The 20703-nt window shown below is 41.6% G+C and overlaps 1 protein-coding gene across 1 annotated transcript in view; it reads right to left on the bottom strand.

Moving 5' to 3' along the window:
• The window catches only part of arid1b (AT rich interactive domain 1B (SWI1-like)), a 47059-nt gene that overhangs the window by 19617 nt on the left and 6739 nt on the right, over window positions 1-20703 (bottom strand). The window contains exons 2-9 of the mRNA XM_041804945.1: window positions 17149-17343; window positions 12819-12959; window positions 10986-11099; window positions 3364-3610; window positions 3185-3268; window positions 2930-3076; window positions 2320-2674; window positions 1294-1494 (exon numbers count right to left, since the gene is read on the bottom strand). Of these exons, the coding sequence (XP_041660879.1) occupies window positions 1294-1494; window positions 2320-2674; window positions 2930-3076; window positions 3185-3268; window positions 3364-3610; window positions 10986-11099; window positions 12819-12959; window positions 17149-17343 (1484 nt within the window). The remainder of the gene's footprint in view (window positions 1-1293; window positions 1495-2319; window positions 2675-2929; window positions 3077-3184; window positions 3269-3363; window positions 3611-10985; window positions 11100-12818; window positions 12960-17148; window positions 17344-20703) is intronic.

Below are 20703 nucleotides of genomic sequence, written 5' to 3'. Positions count from 1 at the left end.
AACATTAAAGAACATTGGAGAGAAGCTATCAGTTGGTAAAATGGAGAGGAAACAAAACAGACCAAAAATATTTAAGTCCAGTTTTAGTCAATAGGGAGTCCTTACACGTCAGTATTTACGTTTAGTACGGGCATTTAGACTTATTTTATCAGCCGGGATGTAAAACTCATAAAAATGTAAAACATTCATATTAATGCACTATCAATTATTTAATCCATTTAAAATATACAGATGAAAATGGGATTATTACCCTCCAAAATAACATTTTTAAAGTATTCCCCAGAGCAAGGAATTTTTAGCAAAGCTTTTCCAAATGTTTCTGTAAACGGTTCTCTTTCCAAAATCTGCCCAAGCTACATTTCCTTATTTTTACACCAGTATAAGGTCCCAATGCCCTCATACGAGTACTTCCTGTTCAGTGCTGTTGTAGGTTGGTAATGTTGATAAAACTTCTCATATTTGCAGCTAAATCAACCTGAAAACCTTACCGAGCATAAATAAACAAGTTTCAATCATTAAATTTAGGAGGAGGTTACAGAGGGCAGCACTTAGTGGATTTGTCTTATAGGTCGTTTCCACCAAGCGGTCCGACTAAGTTCACTGCAGTACGGAACGAATTTTTTTGCGTTTCCATAGAGCAAAAGTTGGAAAGAGTCCCAAAAAACCGACCCGTACCGTCCCACTTTTCCTTATTCCCGACTGATTTCTGTCACTCATCCTTTCTATAACTCTGCGGCTGGACCAGCTGACTCGCGCTGACTGTGACTTCACATGCATGCTTTTATAGCCCGCCCACCAAGTGAGGGTACGGGTGTCTGTGGAAACGCAAACTATTCTGGGGTTTAGCGTACCAAACCTTATCAAACCGTACTGAATCAAACCAGACCCCCTGATGGAAACACAGCTTTTTATAACTACAGTTAAGGCACAGAGCTGATGTGGGGTTGGAATGTGCCATAATCAGACCAATGAAGCAGAAAAGGTGCTGCGAACACTGCCAAGGAGGAGGAAAAGTTAAGGAGAGGAAGAAATAGAAAGCAGGGCAGTCAGCGATAATACAGCAACTGTAATGAGATTACATATCACATTTTTTAGTCTCAGAAGAAACAACGTGGTTGTGTTAGTGAAACAGAACATAAACTTGTCCTAAAACAGCAGAGCCTGACACATACTGAACGTACAGCTGTCTTTGTTTTAAAAGAATCAAACTAATGTGTCTGAAAACTGTTAAGACAAAGTTGGAGGTCATTCCACTGACTGTATCTGTCAGGCTCTTTCCATTACTAGACCTACCCATAATGCTCAGCAGGGGTATGCATGGTAGGCTGAGGCTGAGCACACGATCCCTGCTGTGAGTGGAGGCTGGTAGGGTGAGGGAGCTGGGAGGGGTGAGGAGGGTGAGGAGGGTGAGAGGAGTGGGGTGTGGGAGAAGGAGCAGGTCGACCCCCGGACCAGGACTGGCTGTTGAAGACCGGGGAGCGAGCAAAGGGAGGTCTGGAGGAGGGATGGAGGGGAGAAGGGGAGGCAACAAAGACTGAGATTTGATTCAAAGGGTCAACTTTATGCAGACTCAAACTTTACACAAAAAATACAGTTTACAGTGTAAGGGGAAAAACAATAATGGGAGGAATTCTTTTTACAGTGAAAGCTTCAAAAAACTTTCGGTTAGGGTTAGGAAAAGGTGTAGGACAGTGATGCTAATTAGCACTGATGTGTGGGCCAAGGTTGTCTCTTCTTGTCCGATTGTTTTCATTGACTCCTGTGCTGAGTCTGATCAAACTGATCTGGTTTGTCTTTTCAAAGGCAAAGTTTCCATGTCTAGAGTCAACTTACATAGTCTAACATCAACAAATGTGGGGAGAAGTGCAGTAAAACTGAAGTAGGTGCTGCCAGTTAAAAAAATGGCAGCTGTGGGCGCAGGTCATTACAGCAGAAGAGTAACAATGTTAAACCTTAACTTTGAAATAAAAACAGACCAAAGACTGCCTCCTCTCTGCAGGCTGAACTGAAACAAACATTCCAAAGAAAAGAAATCAGTCATAAATAGGTGGTAGTAGCTACAGACTGATGCTTCATGCAGATGATACGCCCATTTTCATATCAAAACCAGAGCCTTCTGTTCCCAGCCTCTTCATAACCATTTATAGGTTCTCTAAACTGTTAGGGTATAAGGAGAATTGGGACAAATTAGAGGCACTTCCCTTCACACCCTACTGCTGGGACACCAGGCACCACAGAATGTTTTTTACCTTTCATCTCGCAAGCAAAATAATTATGTCCAATAATTTGATATGAATAAAGGAAATCATAAGAACTCACCTTCCCGGAGCAGCTGTGTTAGACATCAAGGATGACGAAGAGTTGGCACTTGGCCCAGCGTTGGGGCTGACCTCGGGCAGCTTACGGCTGACGTTTGGTCCTGGAGGTCCCATTCCTTGCCCAGCAGGCTGTGGCATGCCTGGGGACGTAGGAGCCATGGAGCTTCCTCCGGCAGGGTAAGGCCGACCTCCAGGTCCTGGCCCAGGGCCGCGACCTGCTGGTGTAGACGGACCCTGACCGTGCATGGGACTGCTGGCATTCAAACCCAGGCTGTTGGCTAAACCCGGACCAGGGCCAGGGCTGCTGTAGTTGGCACTGGGAGCCCCGCCATAGTGGGAGGGCCGGGGGTAGTTACCTTGAGAGAAGAGGATGGTTAACATTCAGCTATGCTCTGACTTTAATAGGTATATACAGATGGAGCTGTCTTATATGTTCAAGCTAGACCAGCAGAATTTCACAGAACAAATACTTATGGGAGTCCTGTGAGTATATGATACAGTTTATAAGATGTGTATTTAATTTTATTGGTAAAGGAGGCATAAACGCAGTTTTGTTTCATTTTTGTTACATTATTTAAGGTGTTTCTACTCCCAGGCCTGAGGTCGTTTACCTGGTGGTCCATACTGGCCGTATGAGCTGCCCTGCTGGTAGGAGCCATGCTGTATGGGCCCCCCTGCAGCAGAGTGAGGGGACATGGGTGACTGCTGGGGCCCAAACTGTGGCCCCTGGGTGCTACGCTGCATGGAGGGAGGGAAACCTTAAGAAAAGATGAGGGAGACAGAAAAGGAATGAAGTTCAGCATAGCTTGATTTGTGAAAAAAAAAAAAACTTTAAGTTTTATTTGAGACTGCTGATAAGTCCGTACCTCTGTCCTGAGTCATGGCAGACTGGGAGGGGTGTGGTCCAACATCTGGCCCAGGGGGCGGGGCCTGGGGGGCCAGCTGAGGACCTGATAGGGACACATGAGAGTCTGAACCCTGCCCTGTATCTGGTAGATTTCTTTTAAATAAATCTAATGGATAATAAACGCTGACATTGCCCTACCTGGTCCACTGGCGTTGGGGGACAAAGGTCCGGATCGTGATTGGCTGCTGGACCCTGCGGGGGACGGTGAAGGTGAGGGGGATGGCCCGGAGCGAGCCGGTGGAGGAAGTCGAGGCGAGACGTGGGGGGAGAAGGGAGAACGGGCTGGAGTCCCCTGGTCACCCTGAGCACTGCTGGATCCCAACGCCCCTGAACTCACGGCTGCCTCTGTGCCCGTGGGGAGGTCATCGATGGCGCCAGAGAGATCCTGAAACAGACGACATAAATGACGCTTTGACCAAAAATCTTTTAAATCCTTTGTCAGGCTGTCAATGCAGAGTTCTGTTAGACAGTTTATTTAAACACGTTTCTTCCTGTTTTTTTGGATGGCAAAGGATGGCAAAGGCACGTTTCTTCCTGTTTTTTTAGATGGCAAAGGCTTCTGATTTTCAAAACAATGTTTAGACAAAACAAAACCAAAAGAAGCAAGATTATTCTAACGGATTAGTCCTGCCCAGGAAATTCTGTCACTTATAATGGACTTATTATTAACAGATTCTTTGGAGCCTCAGAACAACATTTTCAGCTATTTATATGCTTTTAATTTGGCTGTCAAACAACTTTGAAAATTATGTTTATTTACTGAGGTTTCTATAGTTAATCTCGATAAATCTCATGCGTAATTGCATGTTGAAAAACTAGTCCTTTTGCAATGCAAAACAAATTTAGGGTGCCCACATACAAGGCAATCTGTACCAATCTGAGGTTTATTGATGAAAAAATTCATTTAGAACGACAGAACTTTGACATAGAGTTTCACCTGCAACATTAACTTACCGCAGAAAAAAGGAACTAGAATAAAATATGTACACTGAAGTGTAAAAAAGGTAAAGGTTTGATATCACAAGATTCAGCTGACTTTTGCCTTGTCCACTGAGCTATCTGTGAGTTGTTTTTTTTACAGTAAAACTAGACTGTATTATGTAAAGCTGATATATCAGCCGTAAATGTTGCTAAAACTTCAGAATATTCAACTATTTAACTTTTTGAGATAATATCTGTATATTGTGCAGTCAATAATGACCCTCCCCACTGACACCTTGTAAGAAGTTTTTAATGATCTCTATATGAAACAGAGAACATAAAGAAGGAAAGACAGAAAAATTGGAATTAGTAAAAAGCAAGAAAACGGGGAAAAGGTGGAGATGTAGTTGGAAGACAACAAAAGATGAGAAAAGTAAGGATAGGGAAGAGTAAACTGCAGCAAAAGGAGAAGAAATAGGACTAAAAGAGAAAAGAGGAAAGTTGTGGGGGGAAAAGGGAGAAAAAGGAGGTGAGGACCAGGTGGAAATCAAATGAGACAAAGTGGGATAAAAAGAGGAGTAAATAAAAAAAGGAGAAAAGGGGGGAGGAAAGGAAGGAGATAGAGGAGAAGAGAAGAGTGGAGTCAAAGAGGAAGACAAGCACTGTGCTGAAATCTCCCATCTGCCCCTGGGCTTCAATCCAGCCAATCACAGCGTAGGAAACAATCCTCCCTCCTTCATTCCGCCCCTTGCCAACAGCTCGACCAATCAGATGTGGCGCTGCAACACACATGCACACAAACACACGCACACTCTCCTGGTTTGTTCTAATTATAAAGAGAGAGCAGCAGAGAGAGAGTTCGTCTTTCTCCATCGACCTTCCTCTTCCTCTCCTCGTCTCCCCCTTTTCTTTCCTTCATCAGCTGCTGACGTCTTTCCCCTCATCATCCTCCTTTCCTGTTCCTCCTTTCACTTCCTCTCTTCTCCCTCTAACTTCCTCATTTTACTCAGTTTCTCTCCACTTTGTCCTCTTTTCTTCATCTATCTGCTCTTTTCTTAAAGTGGATGATTTGGAAAGCAGTAGGGTCCACTGAAGACCAGCACAGATGAGTGGGGTCCAGCAGAGATCACTGGGGTCCAGTTGACACCAGTAGGGTCCACTAAAGAACAGCAAAGATGAGTGGAGTCCAGCAGAGATCACTGGGGTCCAGTAGAGTCCATTTGTCACCAGTAGGGTCCACTAACACCAGTAAAGATGAATAGAGTCAAGCAGAGATCATTAGGGTCCAGCAGAGTCCACTAAAGAGCAGGGTCCAGCAGATATAAATAGGATCCAGTAGAGATAAGGGACCAGTTGAGTTAACAGGCCCCTGGAAAAACCAGCATTGTCTAGTAGGTGCAATAGAGATCATTTGTGTTCTGCCATGTTCAGTTTGGGTCAAGCAGAGACTAGTAGGGCCCATCTGAGACTAGTAGGGGTAAGTACAGATTAGTCCATTGGTTCCCAACTTAGGAACCAATAGAATAATGGAAAACTAGTTTATACAAATGTACAATTAAACTTTTAATTTGTGTGGGTCTTGGGGGGCTCATGTCTTCCTAGATACAGGTGGGGGTCTCCAGGAAAAAAGGTTGGGAACCACTGATTTAGTCGACTCCGGTGAGGTGCAGCAGCATCCATTAGTGTCAAGTGGAAACAAGTAAGGTCTAGTGGGCACCAGTAGAGTCCAGTAAAGACTAGTGGGAAAGGGCAGAGAAGACTAGTAGTAGTAGTAGAGATAACTAGGATCTATTGAAGTCTAATAGGATTCAGTAGAGACCAGTAGTGTCTAGCAGGGGAGAGTATGGACCAGTAGAGTCCAGTAGACCAAACAAAGTCCAGTAGAGACCAGTAGAGTACTGTAGCATTCCCTTGGGTGCAGCACAGATCAGTAGGGTCCAGTAGAGACGAGCAGGGCTGGTATAGTCTTACACAGACCAGTATTGTCTAGTAGGCTCCAGTAGAGTCCAGTAGAGCTCTTTAGAGGTCAGTTAGGTCAAGCAGAGACTTGTAAGAATCAGTAGAGCAGTGGTTCACCCCCTAAAGGTCCTGGACCCCAGGTTGTGAATCAAGGCAGTAGAGATTGTTAGGAGGAAGTATAGTTTAGTAGGGTCCAGTAGGGTTCACTGATGTCCAGCAGCATCCAGAACGATCCAGTAGATACCATTAAAGATTAGTAGGAAAGAGGAGCGTCAAAAAGAGATAACTAGGTTCCAGTAAAGTCTAATATGGTCAGGCAGAGTCCAGCAGTCTAGTAGAGACAAGTAGGATCCAGTAAAGTCTAATAGGGTCCAGTAGAGATCAGTAGTTTCTAGTAGGGTTCAGTAAAAGCCTCACTACGGTCTACATCCAGCACAGTAAATTAGAGTTCATTGCAGTCTAGTAGGGTCCAGTAGAGTCTTGTAGGGTCCAGCTGATACCAGTGGAGTCTAGTAGAGACAAGTAGCATCTAGTAACTGGAGTTCACTGGCACCACTGGAGTTCAATAGGGTCTGGTAGAGACCAGTAATGTCCAGTAGACAATACAGGTCTCCACTGGTAAAATGAAATAGCCTTTAATCATTGTTCAAGTCTTCATTTAACCCAGATTTAAATCTTCACACTTTTATTCAAATATACATTTGACAATCAAGCTGTAACTTTATCACTGCAAGGTTATGCCACGACAGAGATTAGACATTTTATTTCACAATTATTAAAATTAATTTATGATAAAAACAATCAGCTGAAATAAACCACTAAACTGCTGTATTTCAGTAACTTCTAATACTAAACACTAAACTAAACATATGAAGTTCACAGAGTGTGTAAGGCCTTTGGGTGAAGCTGATTTCTGCTGATTTTTTTCTTATTCTTGTCGTCTCCCCTCTGCCTGTCGCCATGGCAACTGCATCAGCACCCATGACTTCAAAAGGAGGCACCGAAAGAGAAAAAGAGGAAGGAAAGAAGGACGGAGGCAGGCAGATGCACAACGAGGGGAGAAATAAAAGAGAGGGATGAGTAAAGAGGAGATAAAGAGAAAGAAAGAGGCCGAGGGGAGAGACGGATGGACGTAGGAGCAGGGGAATAAACAGCAGTGGGTAGACTGATGGAAAGAGGAGCGTTCACAGTCAGCTGGTTCTGAAGGTTGTTTCAAAAAGCAGCCTCTATTCTCCAGAAACATTATGAGTTTACTATGAATCCAAAATAGACGGGTTTTACTATGATTTATTACAAAAAAACAGGCTGAAAAGATGCTGAAATAACTACACCATAAGGAAAATTTCCCCAAATATGAAGTCTCAATGCCTGTTTTTGTCAGCCTTGCCTGCCAAAACATCTTTTAACATGTTAAATTTCAGTGGAGGTCTATTTGATATGACTCCAGGATGTTGGAAAATTAAATTAGTCATTCTAAAGAGAAATGTCTCCCTGCCTGAGTACACAAATACTGGTAAAACATTTGTGTTGTTGCAGAAATAGTGTCTCATCACTGAGATTGCTAGACGTGATTAGCTAACACTGATGGCAGATTTTCCATAACAACCTCTGCCATCAGTGTGTGAATGTGGAGCGAATGGAGTGAAAGGGTATGAATGGGTAGGTGTGACCTGCGGTGTAGGAGCACTTTGAGTAGTCAGATGACTAGAAAAGCTCGATACCAGCTCAAGACAATTTACCATAAAGTCAACTCTAAACATCTGTCTCTTCAAAAACCGTCTTATCCGTGCAGAATGCCCAGTTTATCCTCTGAGCTGCGTTATAGACATGGAATTGAGTTGTTGTTAGCATCTCAAAATCACAAATTAACTAAACAACTTCATAAGAAGTATGTAATGAAGAAGGCTTGCATCCTGGCCCCCTTTATTCAGGGTTTACAAAACCCTGAATAAATCTGTTCAAATCAAAGTTCACTTGGTGTTCACGAGGACTCGGTGTTATTTCTGTTTTCAGCTCAGCTAGAGAAGCAGGTACTGAGAGCGTGACACCTGGCAGGTGCAGCTCCGCAGAAAAGAGGACGCCGTCATTATGGACATAGAGAACAGTCAGAGCCTGCAGACAGCAATGAGGACTGAAAGCCGCTCACAACATCACAAACTGCTCCTTCTTCTGACATTTAACAGGTTTCCATCTGTCTGCTTTCACTTTTACCATCACAATCAGAATCAGGACAACAAGTCTCACAGCTACTTTGTTCCTTAACAACTTTTTATGAGGGATTTCAAAATAAAAGCCTTCAGCTCTGGGCAGGACTCACAGAACACATAACTAATAACTAGGCAATAAAATGAGCTCTAGCTGTGGTTTGGTAGGGAATATGTTTTCATTTACTCCAGGGGAGTTTGTCGTATAAAACTCAGGCACTGTCTAAGAGCACCAAAACTAACAATATCACTGCAAAGACCAGAGATGCAGTATAGAGTATATACTTTATGTCTTGGAATGTAGTAGGGGTGATGAAAAAAATTTGAATCATGTCAGAATCGCATATATTAATTTCTATGATTCTGAATGGATTTAAAAAATTTACAAGAATCAATATTTTTAAGATGCAGATAGACTGTTAGAACTAGCAGCGTTAGCTCTTAGTGTCTGTAATGTCTGCAATGTATGCCTGACACTAAGAGCTTTTTTATTTTTTATTTATAAATTAAATTGTATTAGCGGTTTCCCATTGTAAAATTCATTTTTATGCAGATGACAAAATTTTGTATTGCACTGCTGATAATGAACAGCCTGCTGTGAGTTCTGCTTTAATGGCTTGGAAGTTGCTCTAACCAAACACAGGTTATTTCTGAATGCAGAGAAAAAAAATTTCATTCCTTTTTACAGAGCTAAAAACATTGATTTTAAGAGTGTCATTATTACTACTAATGGTGGCACCAATATTGAAAGAGAGGCAGCATAAAAATACAGTGCTTAACAAATTTATTAGACCACCTGTCATATTTGTCTCAGAGACCATCCAGCATCATGAAGTGCTTTAATGCAGATTCTTTCATTTTCAGGGAGCTCTCCATGTTTTACCATTCTGAACAGGAATGAGGGATTTCAAACTGAATTCACCCAAATTTGAGCCGGCTCACTGGGCTTCTCTGAGAAATCAGAAATGAATCAAGCATAACATTCAACCACTAAAACTCATTTTTCTGTTCAGGAATGCAAGGAAATAACTATAATTTGACATATTACTCAAGAAATATTAATGTGCTTTACTATATTTCCCATTTTTTTGTAAATGAGTAAATTTGAAAATTCATGGATACAATAATAATTATATTTTAGCATTAAAAATATCATTTGGGTTAAAGAGCTTCTACATATTGGTGTATTAACCATTGCAGAAACATAAAAAATGATTTTGGTAATTACCAGTGCTGTTAATTTAGGGCAGCTGTGGCATAAACCTTACTTTGGTTAGGGTTAGGGTGGTCTAATAAATTTGTTTAAACACTGTATATATATATATATATATATATATATATATATATGAATATAGAGGTATGTTGGCATTTGGACTGACGAGCAGACTACATTTAAAGCTTGGGTTTCTAATTTGATAAGTAAACTTTGTCAAAAGATTGGCCTTTTCTTTAGAAATATGTCATACTTTCCTCTGCACTGTAGAAAAATCCTGGTTAAGGCAACTTTTTTATAAGTGTTGGATTATGGTGATATTTTGTATCGACATGCTTTAAAACCCCTCCATGCAGTTTTCCTTTTTGCCTGTAACACTCACCACTGCATCCTTCACAGTAAGGTTGGATGGTTGTCGCGCACAGAGAGATGTGACCTGCATATGCACATTTATTTACAAAGCTCTCATTGGGATGCTTCCTTCTTACAGCTCCTCTGTGTTTGTCTGGTCCTCTGGAGCTCTAATGGCTGGCTTTATCCTGAGCATGGCAGATCTACCTTAAGCTTCTTTGCTCCGTCTGCTCAGAACTCGCCACAACACACTTCAGAAATCAAATAACTTGTTTCTTTGGGTCAATAATTCAGAATTTCTTATCCTCTGACTGCATCTGTTTTAACTGACTTTGATGTTCTACTTCTGATTGATTTTGTCTTTTTTAATTTGTTACTGTAATTTTATAACTTTAGAATGTTTGATATATTTCATATATTCTTCACTGTTTATGAAGCAATTTATTCTTTCTCTGATTGATGTTGTTGTAAATGAGGGCTCACCCTCAATGATTTTCAATTCTAAATAAAGATTATTATATTTTATTTTATCTATTGCACGTGTCTGCACAGATGTCAGCCCCATCTGTTTATTCTTAAGCCTTCATTACTGACCAACAACTATTTAATAGAGATGCACAATATTGGATTTTTGCTACTAGTCTAGTGCAAAGACAGTCTCAGACAGTTAAAACTGAGAGGAGCGGGGAGTAGACAGTCTGGCTGTTGTTTTACGTTTTGGGTTCACGCTGAAAACAGAGTTTCTATTTTGAACCAGGAAGGTGTTTTAAAAAAAGTCAGTTTTCAGTGACCCTAACACCATTTGGGTTTGTACCAAAGACCACAAAAACATTGTTTTCAAAAACACCTGCCGTCGAGTGTACAAGGCCCAAAAGTGGCATGAAGATGATGGAGCAGAGAGAGAGAGGCAGCAAAAGACCCCAGTTCTATTTTAATAATAACAGAAATATATAGTCATTTTAGCTGTCTTACTCTGCCAGTAAGGACTGTCCCACACCCACCCCAGACTGATCAAATGCATGTGTTTAATGCTTTTACTCCAAGCGCCTCAGAAATGATTTACTTTTATTTTAATCCTCTCCCCTTTGTCATATACAACTGAAACCACTCACCGGCAGGCTGGAAGGACGCTCCTGCTGGCTCAGACTCATCTCCTCATGGTTTGGTTTCCCAGGAGTCATTGCAGCAGACTGGCCTCGACCCCCGTACGCCTCCTGTGGCACTTCCTGCATAGAGATGGGAAAAAAACACAACATTCAATCTTAACCCTATGAGCCCTAAGCTATTTTTTAACTCTTTGTCTCTCCTGGACTTTTTGTCTTAAAAAGCTTGTAAAACATCAACACTGTGGTGCACAGTCAAGCTCTAAACATCTTTGATTTCAGGACAAAATATTGACATATTTACAAAAAAAGACTGTGCACTTTTTTTGTTCTGGCTCTATTTGTGCCATCAAAGCAGTTCTTGTCTTCAGTGGCACAGAGGGCCACATCTCAGCCTCTCTTTCTCTCTATTATGAACTATTCAGGCCATCTCCTGCATGATCTACACAGTCCAGGATGTGCAGTTTGACAATGCATGATGCAAAGATGGAACAGCCTGCCACTGGTTGTCACAGCCTGTCACAATATGGTGGTTTGCATTCAATTCTAACAGCAGAAACAGTTAAAATTGATTAACAGATGAAAAAAGACGTTCAATATTGGACATACAGATGTGGATTTAATCCTTAAACACCCGACAGAGTCACACAAATCCCACACTTGCTAGAAAAGCTTCTGTATGAGCTACGAAGACATGGTTAGCATCATTGGAACGGCACAATGGCTGGCTTCAATAAGGGAAAAATTAAGAGGCTAAGATTTATGGTTCAAAAGTAATTTAACTTTTAATAACCAATGTTACTTCTTGTGGTATATGACACAGTTGTCAAACTCAAGGCCAGCAGATCACATCTGGTGCAGGCCTCATCAGGCCCGCAAGATACTTGTCATGAATTATGTATAATTATAGCAAAGATAGAGCTTAATGCGATGCATTACTGAGTTAGATGTGGCTCATTGAACTCTTTTCAGCAGGGAGTTCATTTAAACAAAGTCACACTGCAGAGCGAACTCAGAATACACCATGAAGCTACGTCTTTACCTCAACTCATGAAACTCGCCCGCCATGAAAGAGGCTGATACAGACTGCAAGCCTTTTCAAGAAAGATTTAAGAAGTATTTCTTTTGTCTTTTTTATTTAACAAAATTTTATCAGAGCTGAAGAACTAGCCACCTGCACACAGGTGCACTTGTCCTATAATGGAGCCCAGTCCAGTGCACATTTCTGGACAATTTCCTGCTAAGTTGGGTCTTAAAGGATGTAACAGACTGTCTGACAAACACATGGACAAGATATGTGCTGGAGTTAATCTCCCGACAGATACTGGTTATCATAAAATTGAGATGCTAAGTTAATATCAACTGAATTTATTTACATACAGTTTAATCTCATGTAAACATTGTGGTCTTGATTGCTTTCATTTGAACAGGACATTGTCTATAAATCATGTGGTATTTACCATCAGCACTCATCAAATGGTTGAAATCATGGTGAAAATTTCTTTAAAACTTAACATTTTATCCTAATCCAGACATACAGTAGGCTGTCTGATGACATGAGGGGTCTGCTTGTTTGGTCAAGGAGCAGCACTAGAAGGTGTCTGAAATTACACACACAGAGATGGCCTGGTTCATGGCACATACAAGGATGTCAGTGGGATTCAGACAGAGCGGACACGCAGGAAGACAACTATCAGGGCTCATGAGAGTTTAAAAGCCGAGTTTCACTAACTCATGTCTCCATTGAGTCAACAAATCAAAGCTTGATGGCGTCTACATACATGTTTTTTTAAAACATTTCCCTCATGCTGCTCATTAAGGGTTTGGTTGATCAAGTCGTACCTGTTGTGGCAGTGGGCGGGGCTGCATGTACGGTGGCTGGCTCGGTGCGGCAGGCTGCTGCTGTGGTGGGCTGAAGTACGGCGGCTGACTGGGCTGACAGTAGCCGCCCACGTTCTGCTGCTGACTGTACTGAGAACCAATCTGAGAACACAGAAAGACAGAGAATGTGAGGACAAAGAAGCTCTGAGAGGAACATCACCACTGTCTCCTCCAGCCTCCATCAACAAGGGATGAGGCAAAGAGACAAGAACCAAACATTTTAATCAAAGATCACACGTGAGCTTTAAAACAGCCAAATGTGTATTGGGGCATACTTAATGTCTGAAAAACGGTAAAATCACTCCATTAAGAAACTCTTACACCATAAAGAGAGAAAATAAGACACACAAGTATCAAATACTTATAATATCAAACCTGTACCAAGTGGTAAGAGATGGTAAATCAAGCCAACATGACATACTTTAGTCCATGGAGTAGATTAATTTCTTAGGTATCCATCACCAAATTTTATATCTGATCATGTGTGGAGGCCATTGGGTTATACATAAAGGCAATTTGGTAAAGGGAACGTCTAAAAGAAGCATTCTAAACATTTCTGCTTTAATGAAACCACTGCTTCATATAAAACCTCAAAATCTGGATCCACACCATCTTAAAATTGATGCAGAGAATGGTGAAATAAATCCTCCCTGAAATGAGCACTTCCTCTGACTTTCTCCTCAGACGGCCCCTCCCCTCCTCCTGATGAAAACACAAAATGCAATCAGACGTAACCTCACTGAAATCACAGAGGCCAGGATTAGCTGCCTTGCTCATGAGCTCCTCAGACAGTCGGTAACTGCGGTGTAACATCAGCGCGCTGATGAAAGCCGCTGACAGCCTCCAGTCTGCACGTGAAAACACGGCGAGACATCAGCAGTCTGACAGCGACTGCTGATGGGTGAAAATTCACCCACACAAGATTTGTCTGCTGATGAGAACCTGTTTAATGTAGCTGTAGGATTTAAATTTAACAGGATTTTAAACTCCTACTGGACAGTTCAAAGACGACACGTTGAGTACAGAGGCACAAGAGTGCCAAAGAGACTATCTGATTTAGAATTAGAATCATCTACATTGGCCAAGTATGCTTATGCAACAAGGACTCAGACTAGAAAAGAAAATACAAAAATAATGAACACATTTATTCTGATTAATAAATGAAGACTAATTGACATGCCCCGATGAGGATAAAAAAATATAATCAGTGCTTTATTTACAACTGCAAATCTAAAAAAGTTGGGATGCTGTAAAATGTGAAAACAGAAGCCAATGATTCTCAAATCCCATAAACCCATATTTGATTCTCAGTAGAACATTAACAACTCATCAGATGTTAAAAAAGAGACCATTTCATGAAAAAAATCTAGCTTAACTTGAATTTGATGGCAACAACACCTCCCAAAAAAAGTTGGGGCAGGGCAACAAAAGGCTGGAAAAGTAAGTGGCATTTATGAAAAACAGCTGGAGGAGCATTTAGCAGGGTTAACTGACAACAGGTTAGTCACATGAATTGGCATAAAAGGAGAATTTTAAAGAGGCAGAGTCTCTCAAAAGCAAAGATTGGAAAAGGTTCACCAATCTGTGAAAACAGCATCTAAAAATTAGGAACAATTGAAGGAAAATATTCCTCATTTTAAAACTGTAAAGACTTTGAATATTCCACCACCTACAGTCCATAATATCATCAAAAGATTCAGAGAATCTGGAGAAATCTCTAGGAACAAGTGATAAGGCTGACAATGAGTGTAAGATGTCAGGCCCTCAGGGGCCATTGAATTGAAAACAGGCATGATTCTGGACTGAAATCACTGCATGGGCTCAGGAACACTTCCAGAAATCATGGTCTGTCAACACAGTTGGCTGTACCATCCACAAATGACAGTTAAAGCTGGATCATGGAGAGAAGAAGCCATATGTGAACAGGATCCAGAAACACCGTTGTCTTCTCTGGACCAAAGCTCATTTAACATGGACTGAGGAAACATGGAAAACTGTTCTGTGGTCAGATGAAACCACAGACGCCTTGTCCTGTGGACTAAAGAGGAGAGGGAGCATCCAGCTTGTTCTCCTGGCTCAGTTCTAAAGCCTGCATCTCTGATGGTATGGGGTTGCATCAGTGCCTAGGGCATGGGCAGCTTACACATTTGAAAAGGAACCATCAATGCTGGAAAGTAGAGAGAGGTTTTAGAGCAACATCTGCTCCCATCCAGACAACATCTCTGTCAGGGAAGGCCTTGACTATTTCAGCAAGACGATTCTAAACCACAGACCACATCCTCACAACAGCATGGCTTCACAGGAGAAGAGTCCAGGTCCTGAACTGGTCTGCCTGCAGTCCACACCTTTCACCAATAGAAAAAATTTGGAGCATTAGAAAAGGAAAAATCCAGCAAAGAAGACCAAGCTAGAATCCTCCATCAGACAAGAATGGGACAACATTCCTCTCCAAAAACTCCAGTAACTGGTCTCCTCACTTCCCAGATGTTTACAGACTGTTGTTAACGAAGAGGGGATGCTACACAATAGTAAACATGGCCCTGTCCCTAATGTTTTGAGATGTGTTGCTGCCATCAAAGTCAAGATGTCCTCATGCAGCAAGTTTGTAATTCAACTGCATGCATACAGCCACCTACTGATAAGTATGATTGTTTTTTTGCCCCAAACAGAGATAATATACATCTGTGTGTGAAGTGTAAAATAAAAATGAATAAAGTAATACATAAAATTATGATTAATTAATTGCTCATCCCTCAATCAAAATGTTGACTGTTGGCTTGGAATGCTAAATAATTCAAAACTTGATCAGTCTTTTAACTTAAGAGAAAAACTTGGCATGAGCGCTAACTTTACATCCCAGTTTACATTTTCAGGCTTACAAAAGTGCAGAACCAGGTCTTTATGTAGCTGGGTTTTGAGCCCCATCCCTGAACCCTGGCACTGGACTTTTCCTTTAAAGAAAAGGTTAAAAGCAGTTCAGGATTCAGGCTGAAAATTTAAAAAACTTCCCCCAAATGCTCCTCAGTGATCAGGACAGGAAACCTCCTGAAACCAGAATCAATCTGAGCGTCTCAGGGCGACGCCGACCGCTCGACATCCAATTTCACGTGAAATCAGAGAGTTAATAAAAGACGAGTCTGGAGGCCACCTGGGGCCCCGCTCACAGAAAAGTCATTACATTTCCTCCTCTGCCTCAGCAGCGGCGGAGATGACAACACGGACACAAACTCCCCGAGGCTGAACTCTGGTAACATGTCTGTCAACCTGTAATGATGTAATAACGACAGCGGAGACAGCAGCGTTCGGCAGGACGCTTCGGGGAACGAGATGACATCAGAGCGAAGAGGAGGAGAACGCTGCTGGGGAGAAAGGTGTGGTCTCAGAAATCTACAACGTCTAGGGAAAAATATGAAATCTGTTAAAAACCCGCAGGAACGTTAATGCCTGCGATTCCCAACATTTTTAAAACATCATTTTTACTTTGAGGTTACAGAAATTGACAGAAATCACCAACATCACTCACAACAAGGTGGATTTAATGACAGTTAAGCTTCCTGGTTGTTGTGTTGTACTTAGCTTTGTTTTTTAAGTTTCAGCATGCATGGATTTTTTTTTATTACCATTATTTCTCAGACCATAATCATCTGTTCAGCAGCAGGCATTTAGACATGTTGTCTCTGGAACCTTCTCTACACACTGATGCGCATTAGCTGGGATTTGGAGACCTACCTGCAGTGCTTAAAATCATTTGTAATCATTGGAAGCGACTCTAACTGAAATCAATCTCTCAGTGTTTTTATTCCGACTCGCCAGTGTTCTGGTTTCAGCTAAAATTAAACGCTGTTTAATGTTTTCATACATGACACATCAGCCATCAGTCAAACCAAAGCAGCCGTCTGGTGTCTAAAAATATCCTCAGCCTGCTCTGCAGTGGGGATAGTCTAACCCAGCCTGGCTCAGCTCAGGCCATGTGGTCTGAAAAACAACAACAACAGCAGCAGCCGCTCTGTTGTCCTGTGAGTGGCTTGTCCACAGTGACGAGGCACTGACGCAGCACATGGACCAACACAACCAAACGAACCACTCAAATAACAAGATGAACAGATTCATTGAGGCAGCAGGAGCACAAACACTGAGATCCAACATTTATACACAAAGTAAAACAATGAGACAGAGACTCAGCAGCTGATCCCACAGCTCACTGATGGTTGAAAAGGGGGATGATGGCTGGTACCAAGACGCCAAACACCCTGGATATTTTTTTTGTATTTGTGGACAGAGCATTTCCTACCTGTTGTTGAGGGTACTGCATCCCTCCCATTCCCATCTGCCCTCTGCTGGACATCCCCATTGGGTATCTGTGGGGGGATGGGGCTCCATAGGGCTGTCCAGAATATGGCGCCCCCTGCTGCTGCTGTTGGGAGTACGGGTTGTTCATCCCGTAAAGCTGCGAGCGCTTCATCGCCATCGGGTCCATGGACGCCACCTGATGGAGAGAGCGTCAACACATGAATAAGACATCTTAAAATACTTCAAATGTATTTTTCTGTTGTTTAATTCTGTACATATTCGACAAAGTCTGGAGATTACCGATGTCAAAATATCCCTTCAGAAAGTGCCATTAAAAGTTACTTCTTTAACAACAGTTAAAAATCCAACTCATAGTAGCAACAGATCAGATTGATTTTATGGCACAGAATACACAGTTATTCTCAGAAAATTTTCACAAGACAACTTACAAATGTTCTTATTCCAACCAACACCATTTCAATGTTTAGTGTACACAGCATTGTTCTTTTTTACTTTTAAATATACTTTCTAAGTACCGTACTATGACAATTTGTGAACACACCTTTGATGACTAAAGCACAAGGCAAATTATTTCCAAGGTGTTGGAGGCCAACAGCCTGGATTTACAGTCAAAATGCATTCATCATGTAGTAAAATGACAATGCTTTTTCATTGGTTAATGGAGATGAAGTTAGCAACAAACCAATCAGTGATGAAAAGTAGTCGATCAATTTGGATGAAGAGGAACAATGCTGGCTGGGGATGGAAAAGTGGGTCATAATTATAATTATGAGTCGTGCTAGGGTAGGTTGAAGGGGGAGGTAGAGCGTCAGCCTAGTCCAGCAGGGGCGAGTGCTAGCCCTAGTCAAGGCAGCTCACCCTACCTCTGCCACCCCAACCCTCTTGCTGAGCCTTTTGTTAAAGGTAGCAATGCTGTTTGGCCATTAGTAGGGTAGGTAAGAAAGAGAATGTCTCCATGTTGGCTTGGTGGGTGGTGGGAGCTAGCATAGAGGAGGGAGGCTCTGGAGATCTCTGTTCAGCCCTCTGGGTGTCGTGGGACTAACTGAACGAAACTCTGGTGAAATGTTGGCTTCTTGCTGCCCATTGGTCTGTATGGTTGACTTATGGAAATAGTAATGATTTAACTGGGTTTACGGACTTCTATGCTGAGCGTTTATCCTTCCTGTAGAGCACAAGTATCTTGTGTTTGCTTTGAATCCCCTTCCCTGAAAGTCTTCACTGAGAGTAGTTGATCTACAACTCAGAATGCTAAATATAATTCAATTTTCTTTTAAGATGTAAAGCACTGGAGTCCATCACTTTTTTGACTGGAAGGTAGACTTGCAAGTCATCTGTAAAATAATGGAAAGAAATATTGCAGCTTTTCAAAAAGGGCCCCAGGGAGGCATGTACAAACAAAAGAATATGGGGCTTAAAATGGAGCCTTGAGGAACTCCGCACCCTAGTGAGGCTTCTGATGAACTTACTGCCCTAGATCAGCCATTCCAAAACTTTAGCATGTTACAGCTCAGTTTGAGACCTGGAAACTTTAATGAGAGTTTGACAAACTATTACCATGGACTGTGCTGTTATATATTTTAAAGATAGAAACTATAAGAAGTGCAGAGAACTAATAGTAAAAGCATTTAAGAATGGACCTGCTACCTTTTCATTTTGTATTTCACCTGATTAAAAAAATAAATATAAGTCATGTACCTAACAGTTAAAAAATAGCACAAAATCTCATCTCATCTTGTGAGCTAAGTGTCTCTTTACACCCCGACTGGCAATATTCCAGATTTTAAAAATTATTTATTAATACTCAGTGTACTCAGGCAGGACTTGAACCTGAGCTGACATAACCACAAGGCCATCGGAGCGCCCCGAGTGTTTCCATGTTTGTTGTTAATGTTGGTGAATGTTTTTAATGGCTGCAGCATGGATGAAGAGTAGGGATGGGTATCATTTGTGTTGTTTCTGATACTGATGCTTTATCAACACATTTTATATGGTAGTAGTGACTAGATTGTGCCTAAATGAATACTTTTGAGAGGATAAAAATGTGCTGAAGGTCAGCACAAAAGTCAGAATAAAAGCTGCTTGGGTATCGTAAATGTCACAGAAATCTTTATAAGATGCCGGTCAAATATGGGCTAGGGAAAAAAAAATCCATAACGTTTGTCTTGCTTTTCATTTGGGGATGGCGGGGTATTGCCATGAAGCATCGATATCTGTGCTGTAATTTGGTCCGGTAGGTATCAGATGTGTTGGTACCTGTACCTGTAACCATGTCGGTACCGGATTTGACATTCATCCCTAATAAAGAGCTCAAGGCAAATTTCTCACTCTAGTTTATCTTTTCTTGAATTGGCCTTATTGCATAAATTGTTCAATGTACAGACAAAGATGATAACAGCATGGTGTAGAGTAAAAATTCTGTGAGGGCTGATTGGTTTGCTTGGGATTTCTGAAGAAGAGGAGGAAGCCTGCATAACAAAACACATGAAGAAGAAAAATTAGCACTTGCTGCACGAGAAGCAGAAAAGCGAGACCCACCAGCTCCTTCTACCTCTCCTCATCTCTGGGCTGTTTTTAAAAAACCTTCTGGTGTAGGAGCAGAGAAGACTGAGGAAATTAACCAATGCTAATACATTTGAAAGGATAGACAAAGACCTGTAGAAGTAGAGAAAACAGACTAAAAGCGTGAACTTCAGCACTGCCTCGCTCGATGCAACGTCCCATCCTGTGTTTACATGAGCTAGTCTGGGGTCCATCACAAACAAACACAAGTCAGGTTTTTGCACAAATTACCACTGCACAAGTGTTTTTGCAACGGAGTCACAGCACACATCATAAGTAATAAATACAGTCATGGACGAAAGTATTGGCACCCCTGCAATCTTTCCAGAAAATACAACATTTCTCCCAGAAATTGTTGTAATTACAAATGTTTTTGGTAAACACATGTTTATTTCCTTTATGTGCATTTGAACAAGACAAAAAAGCAGAAGAAAAAAGACAAAATTGACATAATTTTACACAAAACTCAAAAATTGGGTCAGACAAAATTGTTGGCACCCTCAACTTAATATTTGGTTGCACACCCTTGGGAAAAAATAGCTGAAACCAATGGTTTCCCATAACCATCTACAAGCTTTTACACCTCTCAACTGCAATTTTTGACCACTCTTCTTTTGCAAACTACTCCAGGTCTCTCAGATTTGAAGGGTGCTTCTTGCAACAGCAGTTTTGAGATCTCTCCATAGGTGTTCAATGGGATTTAGATCCGGACTCATTGCTGGCTACTTCAGAACTCTCCATCTTTGTCTCCAGCCATTTCTTGGTGCTTTTTGAGGTATGTTTGGGGTCATTGTCCTGCTGGAATACCCATGACCTCTGACCCAGACCCAGCTTTCTGACACTAGGCCCTACATTGCGGCCCAAAATCTTTTGATAGTCTCCAGATTTCATGATTCCTTGCACACAGTCAGGCACCCAGTGCCAGAGGCAGCAAAACAACCCCAAAACACCCTTGAACCTCCACCATGTTTGACTG

This window comes from Cheilinus undulatus, linkage group 14, assembly GCF_018320785.1.
Source record: "Cheilinus undulatus linkage group 14, ASM1832078v1, whole genome shotgun sequence".
In the NCBI taxonomy this organism is placed as follows: Eukaryota; Metazoa; Chordata; class Actinopteri; order Labriformes; family Labridae; genus Cheilinus; species Cheilinus undulatus.
This window is presented reverse-complemented; position numbering and strand designations above follow the sequence as displayed.